We start from the raw sequence: 18,187 nt of genomic DNA on the forward strand, positions 1-18,187 counted from the left end.
GGGTTCGATCCCCAGTTGGGGAGCTAAGATCCCACATGCCTCACAGCCAAAAAACCAAAACATAAAAAGCAGAAGCAATATTGTAACAAATTCAGTAAAGACTAAAAAATGGTCCACATCAAAAAAAACGAAAAATCTTTTTAAAAAAATGTTAATCTCATCCCAAAACACTCTCATAAACCCACCCAGAATAACATTTGACCAAATATTGGAGCCCAGTCAAGTTGACATAAAATCAACCATTGCAGGGATCCTTTAGGATGAGCCTTTGTTGGTCAGAAGATGAGAGGTTCCCTAGAAAAGGTAGGAGGAGGTTTCCAGCCTCACACCGGTAATTAAACTGAGAAATCCGTGAAGGTTTTGTGAGGAGGGGATTCTTGGAGAAGATATCTCTCGAGTCACAGGCAGCTTCCTTACCTTTTTTTTTTTTTTTCATTTTTATTGGAGTATAGTTGATTTACAATGTTGCGTTAGTTTCTGCTGTACAGCAAAGTGAATCAGTTATACGTATACATATATCCACTCTTTTTTTAGATTCTTTTCCCATATAGGTCATTACAGAGTACTGAGCAGAGTTCCCTGTGCTTATACAGTATAGCCTCCTTATCCCGATGCAATTTCAGATCCACAGGCCAGGACTTTATCACACTTGTCATGCGACACATGACCCTCAACCTCACTGTATCTGAACCTCCGAATAACTCCTCTCTTCCAGGTGAACTATGACCACTTTACTCTTCGTGTTTCTGACTCTGAGAGTCATCGCAGCAGCCATCTCAGTAGAAGTTTCAGGTGAGGACATTCCCACTCATGTCTCATCTCCCCAGCAGGCACTGAGGACTGGACCCTGGGGATGGGGGAACCGAACCTAGTCCTGCCAGCCCTGGTGCTTACTCTGGGCCATCACCCTAGAGGCCCCTCTTATCCTCCTCCAGCCCCAAAGCTCCCTAAAGAATGAGGAATCTGTAGGGCCAGTGAGATGTGTCCGCTCAGATCTGTGCTCCCTCTGGGTACCCAGAACGCCCAGAATTCCCTGTCCAGCTGGACCCAAGTCACTTCCAGGGCTGCATGGTTCGTTCCTCTGGGTCCATCCTCCCATGGAGGAACCACGCCTCCAGTCTGAGAGGTGAAGAGGTGGCTGTTTGAGTGTAGACAGGGCTGGGATGTGAGGACTGGGGTACACACAGACCCCTCAAAGTGCAGAGCTGTGGTGGGAAGAGAAGGGGCCCTGATTTCCCCTCCTCCAGCTTAGCCAACACATCTCAATGCAAAACTCTAAGGAATCCAAGAATTCTAAATTTGAATCCGGCTTTTCATTTTGAAAAGAATCACTGTCAAATAAGAAGATAGAACATGTTTTACTTAACAATCTGTTGGCTTGATTTATAGCTTTTAAATATTTAGACATATGGTCCATGGGTCTCCATCTGTACTCTTGCTCTGGGACCCCTGGCTATAACCTGGGGTGGTTTGCCCACACAGCCCACCCAGTTCACGAGGGTTGGTTGAGAGCTTTCAAAACTGTAGAACCAGGCGCTGCTGTCACTTCCAGCTGTCCCCAGACAACCACCACCACTAAAACCACACTGTGTCACGTGCTAGGGTTGAGTATCAGAGGGAGGTTTCTGTGAAGGGCCTGGTGGTGACCGGCCAAGACATCAAAAGGTTAGAGTTCACCCCAAACATTCCTGGCTCCCCTTTCCCTGCCTTGTTATGTATCTGCCACCCACAAATACCTGAAACATTTTTATTTTCAACCTCTAGGTTCTCCTGGAAAAAAAAGATTCAATAAGTGTATGAATCTCCATGAAAGGTGCTATTTTTTCAAAGGCACCTTCCTGCCAATTCCAGGAAGATCTTTGACTTCTAACAGGATTTGGCAGACACGCTGCATCTTCCCTATCAATGCTCTCCATGTGTTTCTGTGGAGTCTAATCATATCCCACCCCACCCCAGTCTGACCCTTTGCAGACTTAAATGTCTGATCCTCTCTGATGCTTCTCCAGCTAGGCTCCCGATCCCCCAACAGCAGAAGAGAATGATTCATCCTTCTGCAAGGTCAGGATGGAGCCTGAAGCAGACCTCCTTATAGCAGGCCTCGCTATACTCCTTAAGTATTTGATATTTTTATATCTTAGCTTAAAAAGTTGTATGGATATTTTTTCCTCCCTATAATAATTTTTTCTATCTCCAGATAATTTTTTGCCAATTTTTGAGTCAAGCTGTCACTCCAGGAAGATGGGTTCTGTTTATCCTATGGCTTGGCATCACTTTGGGTACCCCAGTTTCAGAAACAGAGAAGTGGTCTCCCCTCTGAAGCTTCCCCTGCCCTCCTCTGCAGCCCTTTCTGGCTCCATAGTTCCTGCTTGAGGCACAGAGACCAGAGGTCTTGAGAAAGCTGCTCTGGAAAGGGAATTCCGTATGGCGCAGGATAGACACCAGCACACTCGTGGGACTTTGTCATTTCCAGAAGCACTGACAGGGAGGCTGGGTGGTCCTCTCTGGGCACTAACAGGTCTGTCTCCCACCCCCGTGTCTCCCGCACAGACCCTGACAACTCGCTGAGTGTCAGCATCCCTGAACCGTCCCCGCTGCGGGCCCTCCTGGGGAGCTCCCTCACCATCCCCTGCTACTTCATCGACCCCATGCACCCCGTGACCACCGCCCCCTCCACCGCCCCCCTCGCCCCAAGAATCAAGTGGAGCTGCATTTCCAAGGAGAAGGAGCTGGTGCTGCTGGTGGCGACTGAAGGGCAGGTGCGGGTTAACAGTGCCTACCGAGACAGGGTCACGCTGCCCAACTACCCGGCCATCCCCAGCGACGCCACCCTGGAAATCCAGAACCTGCGCTCCAATGACTCTGGGATCTATCGCTGCGAGGTGATGCACGGCATCGAGGACAGCAAGGCCACCGTGGAGGTCGTGGTGAAAGGTGAGAGCCTCCTCCCACAGGGGCCCTGCTTCACCTGCAGGAAGAACCAGAATGGCATCCTCTCTCGGGCCAGGCTGTCTGGCTTTCAAATCCCAGCTCCTCCCCCTGACGGTTTGCACCTCAGTCAAGTTACTTAACTTCTAACACAGAGCTGGTAACATCACTCTCTCTGGAATTTAAATGAATTAAATTCTTCAGGGCCACAGTCGCATGAAAATGACAGTCTATTCTTCCCATCAATCCTGTGATTCGGTTGCCTTGTGATCATCCCCATTTTACAGACAAGCAAACTGAGGTTAAGTGACTTGCCTGAATGAAGTTTCCCTGGAAGTGAGCCAGAGCAGTCTCCTGACTCTCTACCCAGGTGTCTTTTCCCTCCCCCATCTCCAGTTCCAGAAGCCAAAGAAAGGGATGAGGACACCCTGGTTCCCTTGCTTTCGATGGACCAAGGAATATGGTTGTCCTTGGTTGGCTCTAGGACTTCAGTCAGCACCAGATTTTTTCCGCTGCGTGACTCTGCCAAAGACGGTCCACTCCTGCCTGTGCCTTAAACAGGATTCCCACTAGGATGACCCTGGGCTGAGGGTGCATGGAGCTCTAAGTGTCTCTTTCTGCAAAGCAAATATAGGGACCTGGAATGACAAGAAAAATTATAAGGAGGCAGATTTTAGTTCAAGTCAAAGAACTTTCTGATTATCAGAATTATCACAGGTTTCCAAAAAGATGCCTTGTGAGGTAGTGAGCTCCCCATTACCGGAGGTGTTCCAGGAAAGGCAGAAGGACCACATGCAAATGTGGAGACAGGAGCCACCCATCAGCTAGGGGCCCGACCAGATGTCTCTACATCCCCTTGACTCCTGCCCTAATTCTGCAAGGGCCTGGGTGACGGGAGGCTGTGCCTGACCTGCTCTCTTGCCGTCTCGTGTCTTGCAGGCATCGTGTTCCATTACAGAGCCATCTCCACACGCTACACCCTGGACTTCGACAGGGCGCAGCGAGCCTGCCTGCAGAACAGCGCCATCATCGCCACGCCCGAGCAGCTGCAGGCCGCCTATGAGGACGGCTTCCACCAGTGCGACGCCGGCTGGCTGGCAGACCAGACTGTCAGGTGAGCCCCAGGCTACCATAGGAGTAGGGTGGGTGATGGGCGGAACGTTGAACAGTACTGAGCTGGTGCCGGCCAGACACAGAGCCCAACCTCAGCTGGGGCTGAAGGGATGCCTTGACCAGTTCTAGGTCAGGCCCCGATGACCTGTCCCAAATCCTTGGTCTTCTGTCCTGCGGTGGAGTGAGTGGCCACCAGCAACTTTGCGCTACATGAGCATTTTCTCCATGCAAATTACACATGATTATTTTTCCTACTTATTTTTCCCTTTGCCATGATTTCTTCACTTATATCTTTTTAAAACTTTGTTGTTTATACATTTTTGTAAACCACTTTACATTCAGTTTGTCTTTAATAAGGCAAGGCATATATAAATTAAGCCTCTTGATGCATTTTTCCCTGAGCACAGCTGCTGAGGAATAGGTTGCGCAGCAGGACAGTCAGAGCCCTGCCTTCAAGGGACTGCAGTTGTGTGATCAAGCCTGTAAAAGCAAGATGAGACAATTCTTTGGGGATGGATCAGAGCTCTAAATGCAAAAGCCAGAGCCACAAAGCCACAAGAAGAAAACAAAGGGAAATACCTTTGTAATCTTGGGGTAGGCAAAAGATCTTAGGACACAAAACCCATTAGCCATTTTTTTTAAAAGCAAGATAAGACAACAGCCTAGCATAGTGCAAGAGCCCACACCTCAGCCTCAGAAAGAGCTGGGCTCAAATCCCAACTCTGACACCTGGAAGCTGTGTGACCTGGAACAAATTGCTTAACATCTCTGGGCCCCAGTTTCTTCCAGTTTAAAATAGAGTTGTAATAGCACCTCATTTGGTTGATGTGAGACTCAAATGTTACAGAGCAAGGGTCAGCAAACTACAGCTCATGGGTCAAATCCAACCCACCCCTTGTTTCTGTAAACAAAGTTTTATGGGAACACAGCCACTCCTGTTATTTTGTCTGTGGTTGCTTCATTCACACTACAATGGCAAGGTCACAATGAAGACCCTATGGCCTGTAAGACCTAAAATATTTACTATGTGCCCTTTTACAGAAAAGATTTGCAAGCTCCTGATAGAACATGTTTGGTACCAATAAATATTCAGTAAAGGGGTCCGCCTTTAATCACCAGTAACGGTGAAAACATATCTTAATAAAGCTGGGGAAAAAGCTGTAGAAACAAGTAGCCCACAGATCTAGGCAGATCTCAGCAAACACATCAGTAAGTCACCGTTTCCTCCCACAAGGGAGGAGGATACAAGGGCACGGGCCACTGGCCCCCTCCATCCCCTGACTGTCACATCCCTACTTTGGGTTCCTGGTAGGTACCCTATCCACACTCCAAGGGAAGCCTGCTATGGGGACAAGGATGAATTTCCCGGTGTAAGAACCTACGGCATCCGTGACACCAATGAAACCTATGACGTGTACTGCTTCGCAGAGGAGATGGAGGGTGAGGCCACCCCCCCCCCGACCTCCCAAGAGCCGACTCCCCAATCCCTTCATCCTGCTGACCCTCAGGATCACAGGGGCCTCCTCCTGGGCAGGGCATTGACCCAGGACATCACACCCTCAACACCCCGTTCCTCCCCGCCCCTGCCCCGCCCCCCTCCCTGGCCCCCAGCCTCATCATGCCCAGCATGGGTCGGGGAGGGAAGAGTTAAGGAAGGAAGGGTCTGGCCCCCTCACTCTCCACGTTGAGAGAGGGCCTCAATGGCCCGAGTTACCTGCAAACTGGGCCATCACTGGGCCCAAGAATATTTATAGCTGGTCTCTCACCTGTGACTGTTCCTCCCAGCCAGGACCCCTGCTGCTTGACCAGCCCATCGCTGTCCCAAGCTCCACTGCACAATTAAAGCCCAGCTCAGCCTTGTCACCCTCACAAAGGACCCCCTCCCACCCAGGCCACTCCAGGGAGAGCCTATCAGAAATGTCATTCCCAGGAGAGCTGGCCTCCCAGCCACCCTCTCTCAGCTTTTGTGCTGCCAGCCCCCAGCCCTATCCAGGCCACCCCAATGGGCTAATTCTGGAGAGCACCAGGGGCAGCGAGAAGGAACCTATAGTCTTCCTCTGGTTTGTAAGGGGAGTTAAGTTTTGTCACAGTCAGAGCTGAGCAAGTTACCCAGGCAAGTGGATGACACCCCTTCCCCCATCAGCACTCATTCACACATTTTGACATTGCAAACTCTGCACCTCCACCCCTACCCCGAGATCACGGCTGCACCCAAGCAGGAGAAGGGCTGACAACCTGGCCCACTGTGAGGCAGGGAACGTCCCCAGCTTCCTCACCACCGTGACCCCTTTCCTCATTCTCACCCCAGGGCCCAAGCTGGTAGATTAAGTAACGAATGTTTGTGTTCCCACTTTGGGCTAATTAAAGACACTGATTAGGGCCAACCAGAGCTGCCACTGAGCAGGGACAGACAGAACAACCCCCGGGAGCGATGCCCACCACCCTATCCCTCCCTGCAGCACAACCTTGTTAGGTTTTCAAAAACAGTAAAAAGAGCCCACAGGCCCCCACCATTGACCTTATGGACACTTCGGGGCCTAGAGACCCCAATTTGGGAAACACTGCTATTAGGGTCAAAGTCTGATGCCTGCTTTTCCCATCAGAATGTGGAATTGTAAAAAGGAGTGCTCCAGCAACTTCCCTGGTGGCCCAGTGGTTAAGACTCTGCACTCCAATGCAGGAGCTGTGGGTTCGATCCCCGGTCAGGGAACTAGATCCCACATGCCTCAACAAAGATCCCATGTGCCGCAACTAAGACCTGACGCAGCTGAATAAATAAATATTTTTTAAAAAATCAGTTTAAAAAAAGGATTGTTCCAGTGGGCAATGCTTGACTCATAGGAGAGATGCCCCGGTGGTAGGAAGTTCCATAGAAAAGTGTGGGCGAAGATGCTTTCCGGCAGGAGTTTCCTCCCGGGCCTCACATTTGCTCTGCCCTTTCCTCACTTCTTTGTCTTTCTGGCAGCTTCTTTATTGGTCCCTGTTTTAGGAAACTGACATCACCCCACCCAAAAGCCCATAGGAAGTGGAGGGCAGGATCTGAAATACAGACATGTGGGAGCAGGGCTTTGAGAAGTTAGAGGCCAAACCCAAGGAACCACATGGATCTCCCTGGGGACATGGGGCAGGCGTGGGAGGGAGCGCCTCACCCTGCCGGATGTGTCTTTCGCAGGCGAGGTCTTTTATGCAACATCCCCGGAGAAGTTCACCTTCCAGGAGGCAGCCAATGAGTGCCGGCGGCTGGGCGCCCGGCTGGCCACCACGGGCCAGCTCTACCTGGCCTGGCAGAGTGGCATGGACATGTGCAGCGCCGGCTGGCTGGCCGACCGCAGCGTGCGCTACCCCATCTCCAAGGCCCGGCCCAACTGCGGGGGCAACCTCTTGGGCGTGAGGACTGTCTACCTGCACGCCAACCAGACGGGATACCCCGACCCCTCATCCCGCTACGACGCCATCTGCTACACAGGTGGGCTTGGGCTGGAGGCTGGAAAGGGGATCGTGCCACCGAAATTCGGGCCCAGAGGATGAGATCTTAGAGTGGGGGGCTGGTTTCTACCCCCTCCAAAGGACCACTGGGTACCTGAACCCCTTGTCTTAGCACCCTCTATTTTCACGGGTTCCTAGGGGAGCTAAGGTAGAAGCACTGAAGGCTGCAGTGTACCCAGCCTTAAAACTAAAACTTTAAAAAATGTTTTTATCTTATATTTTACACAGTCTAGGTTATACTTACAATTAAGTGCTAATTATTGGAGGGGAAAAAAAACAATGAATAATTTGGAGTTGAGTAAATTTTATGACAAAACTGGTGCTAGCACAACAACATAGCTCATTTCATGTTTAACTTCCACAGCCTGATCTTACATGAAGAGGGTTACTTGTGCAAAAATAATTAGAATTTCCCCCAAAACTTCTCTTAACCTTTCAATATTCCTACCTCCCTGTTTGAAGTTCTAGCCTCCTCATGGTTGCTCTCTTTGTTAATTACTAAATGGCTTGTTTCTGCCAGACCCCCGTTTGTTCATGACTGAGGCAGGCAGTTCTCTCATGGCACCTTCATCAACTTCATGAGCCCCTGCATCCTTGGGAAGATTTTTCCATTTCTCTTTGTAGCGGATTTACATTGTCTGGTTGGCTAGGTATAACATCAGATGGTCAACAGATACTCACAAGATAGGTAAGGAGACAACTGGCTGGCATTAATCAGGAAGGGATGTTGGAACAAGATGGCTTTACAAGCAGTGAGCTGATTGGTCAGTCTTGTGCTCTGGTGACTGCATTCTCTTACAGTCTGGAAATCGTGGGCACCCCTATAATAAATACTCAAATCGTTGAGGACCACTGCAATGGGCCTAGCCAGGTACCAGGCACACAGTAGGTGCTTTCCTTCCTTAGCAGAGGAGGAGGCAATCCGTTGCTCACCTCTCCCAAGCTAGCCCCAGGCTGAGCACTAATGCCTGTCTTTAACCCCCGGCCCCAGGTGAAGACTTTGTGGACATCCCAGAAGATTTCTTCGGGGTGGGTGGTGAGGAGGACATCACCATCCAGACGGTGACCTGGCCTGATGTGGAGCTGCCTTTGCCACGAAACATCACCGAGGGTGAAGCCCGAGGCAGCGTGATCCTCACAGTGAAACCCGTCTTTGACATCACCCCTACCGCCCTGGAGCCGGAGGAGCCCTTCACTTTTGCCCCCGAAGTAGGGGCCACCGCCTTCTCCGAGGCCGAGAACAGGACTGGAGAGGCTACCCGGCCCTGGGCCTTTCCCGAGGAGTCCACACCTGGCCTGGGCGCTCCGACGGCCTTCACCAGCGAGGACCTCGTTGTGCAGGTGACCGCAGCCCCAGGTGCAACCGAGGTCCCTGGGCAGCCACGACTGCCAGGGGGTAAGTGCCCGCCCCTCAGGGGGGCTGCATCGAGGGTAGGTGGAAAGAGCTTGGCCTGGGGGTCTTCTATACCTTTAGCTTAACCTGGGACGTGGGACAAGCCTCCCTCCTCTCAGACTTGACTCTCCTCATTTGTGAAACAAGGGGGATGGGCCAGACCAGTGATACCCACGCTCTTTTGTGTGTCTATGGCTCTTTTGCCACAAAGCATTTCCTTCCAATGAAGTCATAGGTGGTATATATCAACAGGCAGAGGTGAAGTGTGATGGAGAATGGGGGCTCTTTTTCCCAGGGGCCCTCCTAGCCCCATCAGGCACTTCCATAGAATAGAACCGCTTGAGGTCGGCTGCACTGGGTGACCCCTGGGCCTCTCACAGCACTGACCCTCCAGGACAGGGGTCAGCAAACTGGCCCGTGGACCAAATCCAGCCCATCCTCTGTTTTTATATGGCCCATGAACTAAGAGTTAAGAAACTTTTTAAATACTTGAGGGGGAAAGTCAAAAGAAGAAGAATATTTTGTGACATATAATGAAAATTATATAAAATTCAAACTTTAATGTCTACAAATAAAGTTTGATTGGAAAAAAAACCACACCCATTTGGTAACATGTTGTCTGTGGCCATTTAGGGCTATCATGGTAGGATTAAATAGTTGTGCAGAAACCATTTAGCCCACGAAGCCTAAAATGTGTTCTGTCTGGCCCTTTCCAGAAAACGTTTGCCACCCCAGTTCTGGGATGATGGTGTTTCAGGTGCTTAATAAGTGTCTGGATTATTGGAATGTCACATCACATAAAGCCCAGCTGGTCCCCAGACTCAAGTCTGTGATCAGGAAGGACGTAGTGGGGTGGCCTCCTTAAGGACCTTGGTGGTGTCCCCTCCTGGAGGAGGGGCAAATGGACACTGCCGTCCACCATCACACCCACGATACCACCAAGTGAGATTTCAGCCTGAATTGCCCAGATTAATACAGTATGTTGAGAAGGAAGAATTGTTTAGAAGTTTTGGAGTAACACCAACCATAGCTGAGTCCCAGGGTTGGCCCAGGGCTGGAGAGACCCTCACTGTCTCCACGTGGCCACCACATGGGAAGGTGCCAATGGACACATGAACAGCTAACCCAGAACAGGACAAGAACAGGGGCAGACTCAGATTGGGGATCCACAGCTGTGACATAAACTGACCAGTCACCCAGGGGAGTATCAAAAGCAAATGTGTGTCCAGCTGAATGCAATGGGGGAGGCAGAGTAAGTAGGGGCTCCAGGATAAGCTGTGTGGAGCCCAGACCCTTTGGGAATCTGGCAAAAGCTATGAGCTCACTCACCAGAAATACACCCGGTGCACCCACACAAACTCTTGCGGCCACTTTCAGGAGGACCACCCATCCCCTGAACCCTGGACCCTGGGCCAAGTGGAAGAAATGCAGTGGTTGTTTGATTTCTTCCTTATCCTTCTCTATATTTTCCAAATGCTCTGTAATGATTGTTTATTCTTTCCACAATAAAAGAAAATGCATTTGTTTTCAAGAGTAATAGGAAAAATGAGCAGCCCAGGAGTAGGGAGTCCAGAAAGGAGGGCTGGGAAGACTTACGGCAGAAGAGTCCTAGAAGGCTCTCTCAAGGAGGTGGCTTTCAGGAGTGGTTTGAACAAGCAGAGAGGACTAGCTTGACTAGGAATCAGATCGGGAGTAGGAAAGGAAGGAGGGGGTGAAGGGAGGTCATTCCTCAAGGAGCCAGGGCTCCCTCCATACCTGCAGAGCCTTGAGAACAAGGCACCATGGTCACTGGCATTGTGGCACCTGGTCCATGCCTTGAGCCTGACCTGTTTCTCCTTCTCTCCCTCTCCTCCCCACCCAGGAGTTGTGTTCCACTACCGCCCGGGCTCCTCCCGCTACTCGCTGACCTTTGAGGAGGCCCAGCAGGCCTGCCTGCGCACCGGGGCCGTCATCGCCTCGCCCGAACAGCTCCAGGCCGCCTATGAAGCAGGCTACGAGCAGTGTGACGCTGGCTGGCTGCAGGACCAGACCGTCAGGTGACAGACTAGCTGGGTTCCCCTCTTAACCCAAACCCAACCATGAGAGGTCAGGCTTGGGGAGCCAGAGTGGGCACCCACCACACTGCATGCCCATTAATTAGTGGTTTCTGGCTAATCCCTTAATTTCTCCCTCAGAATCAAGGCATATTCTGAGACAGTGGGCATGGGCCTCAGGTGACATTAACTCCTTGGCCATTTCACCTCAAGAGACATACAGAGAGCTCCTTGTCAAGCCCCACAGTCTTCCCCAGCTTGGCCCTTCCATGCCGTGGGCTTTCTTCTGAAGCCAGGAATCTCCCAGCGGCCCCCAGACCCTTCCCCCAGCCACACAGGGAATGTGCTGACTGAGAAGTTCCTTCCTGGTTTGAATCCCACTGGACAGCAGAAGACACACCCTGCCCAAGTCCCCAAGTGACCTGCCATCCACACTCTGAGGCCCTGCATCCCCAGGCCCCGGAACAGGCCTTCATCCGCCCTTCCCATCCTCCTCTGCAGATACCCCATTGTGAGCCCACGGACCCCATGTGTGGGTGACAAGGACAGCAGCCCGGGGGTCCGGACCTATGGCGTGCGACCACCATCAGAAACCTACGATGTCTACTGCTACGTGGACAGACTCGATGGTACAGACCACGTTCTCACATTTTGGTCTCTAGACAGGCAGGGGGCTGATGGGGTGACACAGAGAAGAGGGAATTACCATCCACCTAATCCCATTTCCACCTGGGCGGGGAGCAGGGGAAGGATCCTGTTTAAGAAAGAAGGGCTTCCCAGCCGGTCTCTCAGGTCAGGCCCCTCCTCTCCCTCCCAGATGGTTCATGTGGATTCCCCAGCATTGCGGGGGAGCGTTGGTTTCTTGAAAAAGCAATAAGTTCTAAGGATAAATGAATTAATTTACTTATACCAAAAAGTATTACATACACCTTCTGCCTCATGGAGAATTCCAATGCCTATGAACAAATCAAAGGCTCTGACAAGTCTTGCAGTAAAAAATATCTCTTTAACTCTGCTTAACCAAGCATCGCCCAAGCTTAGTTAAACACAGACCCTTGGGGCTTCCCTGGTGGCACAGTGGTTGAGAGTCCACTTGCCGATGCAGGGGACACGGGTTCGTGCCCCGGTCCAGGAGGATCCCACATGCTGCGCAACGGCTGGGCCTGTGAGCCATGGCCGCTGAGCCTGCACGTCCGGAGCCTGTGCTCCACGACGGCAGGGGCCACAACAGTGAGAGGCCCGTGTACCACAAAAAAACAAAAAACACAGACCTTTTGTTTGGTCTTATTTCTTTTATTTTCATTTCAATTAAAATCACCAAATTACCATTCCAGTGAACCCAATTTTGGAAATGCTCGTATTCAGGAAAGATCTCAACATTGCCACTCACTTGTTTTGGGAACTGGACAAGTTACTTAACCTCCTAGGCCTCAGTTCCCTCATCTATAAAATGTGGTTGATTTATGCTTATGTCAGAGACTTTTTTGAGTATTAAATAAGACGTGTATGAAAAGTGCCTGGTATAAGCAGGTTTTCAGTAAATGTGAACTTCCTTCCCCCAAATCAGACAGAGACCCGGGTATTGTTCTGGGTATTGGGACCCCAAACCCCAACAGCGGCTACAGGCCCCACCTCCTGCCCTCGATGAGCTCACAGGGTGGGGATGACAGTGGGGCGGGTGGGTTGGCAGGTCCACAGCATTCAGTGCTCAGTGACTAAGTGCTGTGGTTAGGGGGAGCACGGGGTGCCCAAGGGAGTTCTTCTCTTAGCCAGAGGAGGGGGTGTCTAAGTGTGACTGGAGAATCCAGAAAGGCGGGAAGGTTCTTCCCATGGTGAGAAACCAACTCATCTTACTTCAGCTGCCCTGACCCTGGGTGAGCAGAGGCTGCTCTGGCCGTGAGGGTGGAGGGTCACACCTGCCATCTGCCTCTGCCCCCAGGGGAGGTGTTCTTCGCCACACGCCCGGAGCAGTTCACCTTCCAGGAAGCACAGGAGTTCTGTGAAACCCAAAACGCCACACTGGCCACCACGGGCCAGCTCTATGCTGCCTGGAGCCAGGGCCTGGACAAGTGCTACGCTGGCTGGCTATCTGACGGCAGCCTCCGCTACCCCATCGTCACCCCAAGGCCTGCCTGCGGTGGGGACAAGCCAGGTGTGAGAACCGTCTATCTCTACCCCAACCAGACAGGCCTCCTGGACCCGCTGTCCCGGCACCACGCCTTCTGCTTCCGAGGTATGTGCCTTCACCTCTCCTCCGGCACCCCTTCTGTCTGGGGTGGTGACTCCCCCGGCTCATCCCCCCCTGACCTCTGTCCATCCATCACAGCAAAGAGGAAAAAGGCAGTTTTTCTGGGCAGGGGCAGCTCTGGAGCTAGCATGACCCTAGACTTTGACCCCAAGGCAAGCACATCCTTCTAAAATGCTCCCAGAGACACACAGAGAGAAATGAGTAAGAACTTGGGCTCTTAGATCAGGCAGACCCGAATTTTAATCATGGCTCTGCTGCTTAGTAGCTATGTGACCTTGTGCAAGTCACTTAACCTCTCTGTTCCTCTGCTTCATCTATAAAATAGTGATACAATAGTTTCTACCTCAAAGGGTTGCTGGAAGGATTAACAAGGGTAGTGCACACAGTATGCTTGGCATAGTGCCTAGGACATAGTAAGTGCTCAATAAATGTTACCTTTATTATTATAAGTAAATAACACACACACATATATATTCATATACTGTTTTAATTTGTACACCTTTGTCAAATTTTCACCTTCTAAATATTTCTGTGATGAGTTTAGTCAAATTATTATTCTTCACCAAGCACCAAAAATTCACATTTTAAATTGACCCATGCTGGGTACTCGATGCCATGTTACCAGAGTTCTGAGAGTGATGTCATCAAACAACTCAGTGGGCATGGCCAGGGCATGGCCAAGGCCTTGCTGGGTTCTGATTGGATGAGTTCTCACAAGGTCCATGGGTCTAGATGCACTGCCTAGAATGTAGATTGTGGTAATGGCTTGTGCCATATTTAATATATTATACATCAAAACTCAGTATAGTTGTAACTGCCCATGAATCTGTAATTATTTCAAAATAAAGTTAATTTTAAAAAAACCCTGAGAACCCCAAAGTTTCCCAGACTTTCAGGTCCCCTATTAAAACCTAATTCAAAGAAAGTTCAGTCCCACTCTGCCAGCCTAAGAAAGCCAGTCCCCTCCCAGAGGATTTGATGAGGCTCTTGCCCCAGTACCCTTCTCCCTGCTCTGGGAATTAGAAGCCAAGCCAGTTAGCCTCCCAGTAAATTCCTCCCATGCATCTCCACCATCCATGCCCAGCCCTCTGTAAACTCAGCCTCTTATATAACTGCCAAGAAGTTTGGCTTCCTTCCCAATCGAGCCCACTAAACCAGAACAATTACCCCCAGTCAATGAATCCTGCCTTCAGCCATCAGTGCCAGGACGGCTTCATGCATTTTAAATAGCACTCTCCTGATTTTGATCCAGACACACTTGGAATATAATTTCTGTCCCCAAGAAAAGCAGCATCATTGCAGTACTTGAGAGCAGAGAGTCTGGCACCGGATACTTGGGTCCAAAGACTAGATCTATCACTTAGAAGCCACTGACACTGGACAAGTCACTTACCTCTGTGCCTTAGTTTCCCTATCTGTAAATGAGATAATAGTACCTGTTTCACATGGCCATTGTGGGATAAAATGATTTTATATGCATAACACCTTTAAACAACGCCTGGCAGGTATAATAGATTCTGTAGAAGAGGTGCCCCTGACCTCTCTGAAATAAAGTGCCGATGGTGTGTGCATATCGATATAGCTGATGCAAACGGCTCTTATTAATTGAGGACAAGAGCCATCCTACTGGACTGGGTGGGGTGGTGGGAGGCCAAGGACCAGTAAGGTTTGTGCACTGGCCTGGCCCACCTCAGGATCCCCTAGTTGCCCTCAAGAAGGGCCAGTCTGGATTGGGTCACTGGTAAGAAGGAACCCTCACCACCCACGTGCCCTTTAGGCATCCCAGCGGCGCCCTCTCCAGGAGAAGAGGAGGGTAGGACACCCACAGAGCGCCCTGAGGTGGAAGCCTGGATCACTACTGAAGTGGGGCCCAGCGTGGCTGCTGTCCCTGTTGGGGAGGAGACGACTGCAATCCCAGACTTCACCACTGAGCCAGAAAACCAGACGGAATGGGAGCCCGCCTACACGCCAGCGGGCACTTCCCCACTGCCAGGTCTGTGTGGCTGGGGCTCCGGGCCACGTCCCGATGCGTCACACGCCTGGCAGCCTAGGGTGTGCCCCGGTGGGGGGAGGGCAGGGTGGTCTCCCCCTGGGACTTGTGCTCTGTTTCCCCAGCCCTTACACTAGCTAAGTGTGCCTCTGTGGGCAACTTCGGCCACCTCAGAGGGCCTCTAGGACAAACCCCAAGGGAGAGAAAGGGCAGCTTTGTTCATAAAACACACCTGTTTCCCTCTCTCTCTGTCTCTCTCTTTCTCTCTCTCTGTCTCTCTCTCTCTCCGCACTGTCTTCCAGCTACACACCCCCAAATGCACTGTGTCAATCAGAGGGCTCTCACTCTGTGCTCCTGCATTTACACCCCTACTCTCTAACCTCTTAAAAACTCTCTTGCAGGGGGAGCTCCAGTAGAGGGGAAAGGGCCTGGGAGGGGGTGGCTGTGGGCAGTCTGACTGTGACCTGTCTCCTTGCCCCACTTCTCCTTCCATGTCCCTCTTCTGGGCCAGGCGTCTCCAGTCAGAACTTGCTGAGCAACATCTGTTATGATTAAATCAGATGGGATTTGATGGGATGAAATCGGAAGACCCCCAAACCCTATTGGAAAAAGTGTTTTCTAGCCATAAGGTTTGGGAAATCCTGGCTTACAGGAAGATACAGATTTTCCCCACTGCAGACCTTCTCAGAGCCTTGGATATGCTAATATGCACTGTAAGGCAGAGGGGGGCAATGTATTCAGTGTGTGCCAAATGAATCTGACCAGAGGGTCTTTTTTTATCATGGAGCGTTTTCATTTTTTTTAATTAATTAATTAATTTATTTATTTATTTATTTATTTAGGCTGCGTTGGGTCTTCGTTGCTGCACGTGGCCTTTCTCTAGTTGTGGCGAATGGGGGCTGCTCTTTGTTGTAGTGTGTGGTCTTCTCAGGGCTTCTCATTGCAGTGGCTTCTCTTGTTGCAGAGCACGGGCTCTAGGTGCACGGGCTTCAGTAGTTGTGGCTCGTGGGCTCTAGAGTGCAGGCTCAGTAGTTGTGGTGCATGGGCTTAGTTGCTATGCAGCGTGTGGGATCTGCCCGGACCAGGGCTCGAACCCGTGTCCCCTACATTGGCAGGTAGATTCTTAATCACTGTGCCACCAGGGAAGCCCCTTCACGGAGCATTTTTAACATGGCCCACTTTGGGTAAGGCTGAATTAGAGCAATGCACAGTAACCTGTGTGCACCTTTTAGAGTCAGCTCGCCCAGGGGTACATGCATTTGAAGAAAGGAATATATCAAAGCTTCCCACTAATTTATCCAGTCATTCAGTGCACAGTTCCCAAGCACCAAGTGCTCCTCTGGGTGCTGGAAATGCAAAACCAGAAGGTAAAGGTGCATCGGTGGAGCAGGTGGGATTCTAACCCCAAGACCTCACCCAGCAGCCATACCTGCTTGAGGCCCTTTCCTTGACCTTCACAAGGACAAGAATAACCAAGGCCTCTTTGGCATGAGTGTGCGGCTTGGCACAGGACTCGGGCAGCCACTAACGGGAGTTATCCATGGGAGGGGACTCCAGTGGCCCCATAGAAATGTTTTCCAATATTTCTTCAGTTCCCCACCACCTCGCTGATTTGAGCCTTACCGGGGAACCATCTCTACTGCTATTAACTCTGTATCTTTTTCTTTAAATTGACCTCCTTTTGAAAAGAAATGTAGATGTATTTCAAAGAGAAACGTTATATCATATCTGTAAGTGTCTATTTTCTGATATGTGGTATATATATATATATATATATATATATATATATATATATATATATATAGGATTGGCCAAAAAGTTCATTCAGGTTTTTCCATAGCCTCTTACTGAAAAACCCAAACAAACTTTTGGCCAACCCAATACATGTATGAGTGTGTGTGTGTGTATTTATCCATTTAAAATCGTCTTACATGTCACCACTGCTATATCGAACTCCCCACCCCCCCTCCAGGATTCTCCTTTAAGTGAGAGTAGGCTGTAAACCTGCCCACTGGGACCCAGTACCGTCTGTGCTCATGTTCTCTGCCTGGGAAATTAGCCCAAAAATACATGCAAGGTATAATCCCAGCTAGTTATTTTTAAATGCCAAAGGAAACAAGACAGAAAGAAAATAATGTAACCATGATTATTTAGGATGGTGGGGTTTTCTTTTCTGTTCTTTTCTTTTTTCTCTATATTTTCCAAGTCCTCTGTAATAGGGCTCTCAGAATTGAAAAAGTTCACGTATTTTTGCAAACATCACCTGGCCCTCTCAGCCTCAGAGGGATGGGTCCGGATGAGCAATTCCCACTTTCAAGGAGTATCAGCATGGTAGGGAGAGCTTATTAAAACACATAGTGTGGGCTTCCCTGGTGGTGCAGTGGTTGAGCGTCTGCCTGCCACTGCAGGGGACACGGGTTCGCGCCCCGGTCCTGGAAGATCCCACATGCCGCGGAGCGGCTGGGCCTGTGAGCCATGGCCGCTGAGCCCGCGCGTCTAGAGCCTGTGCTCCATAACGGGAGAGGCCACAGCAGTAAGAGGCCCGCGTACCGCAAAAAAAAAAAAAAAAAAAAAAAAACACATAGTGCCGTGTCCCGCCCCAGAATTCCTAAGTCAATGGGGCTGGGGTAGGATCTGAGAATTTGCTTTTCTGCCAAGTTCCCAGGTGAAGGTTGGTGCTGATGGTCTGGAGACCACACTTTAAAAATCATGGTTTTAGATAAATGAGGTAATAATGTGGAAGTACTTGAAAGGTGACCTTGACTGTCTTCAGTGGCAGCCAGTCCCCCACATTCTGTAACTAGTGTGAATGGCGCCCCCTAGGGTCTCACAAAGCGTAGCCTGAGGGTGGCGGGGAGTTTCTGGTCCCCATCCTTCCCAAGAGGCTGTGCGAGGTTCCATTAGAAAATGTCTGGACACATCTCTGAGCTCTTGAGAGAAAAGTTTTACTGTGGAAGGAATGGAGTTCAGCTTCTCTGCATGAGCTTAAAATGGGGCAG

The 18,187-nt window shown here is 50.5% G+C and overlaps 1 protein-coding gene across 1 annotated transcript in view; it reads left to right on the top strand.

Moving 5' to 3' along the window:
* Positions 1-722: 722 nt before the first annotated feature.
* The window catches only part of ACAN (aggrecan), a gene marked incomplete at both ends in the record, with an annotated part of 35,153 nt that continues 17,688 nt past the window's right edge, over positions 723-18,187 (top strand). Inside the window, 10 exons of the mRNA XM_082834060.1 lie at positions 723-792; positions 2,548-2,931; positions 3,865-4,039; positions 5,351-5,478; positions 7,211-7,504; positions 8,516-8,920; positions 10,779-10,953; positions 11,452-11,579; positions 12,890-13,183; positions 14,976-15,191. Of these exons, the coding sequence (XP_082690186.1) occupies positions 723-792; positions 2,548-2,931; positions 3,865-4,039; positions 5,351-5,478; positions 7,211-7,504; positions 8,516-8,920; positions 10,779-10,953; positions 11,452-11,579; positions 12,890-13,183; positions 14,976-15,191 (2,269 nt within the window). The remainder of the gene's footprint in view (positions 793-2,547; positions 2,932-3,864; positions 4,040-5,350; positions 5,479-7,210; positions 7,505-8,515; positions 8,921-10,778; positions 10,954-11,451; positions 11,580-12,889; positions 13,184-14,975; positions 15,192-18,187) is intronic.

The sequence above is a fragment of the Leucopleurus acutus genome (genome assembly GCF_964270905.1).
Source record: "Leucopleurus acutus genome assembly, chromosome: 1".
NCBI classification, from domain to species: Eukaryota; Metazoa; Chordata; class Mammalia; order Artiodactyla; family Delphinidae; genus Leucopleurus; species Leucopleurus acutus.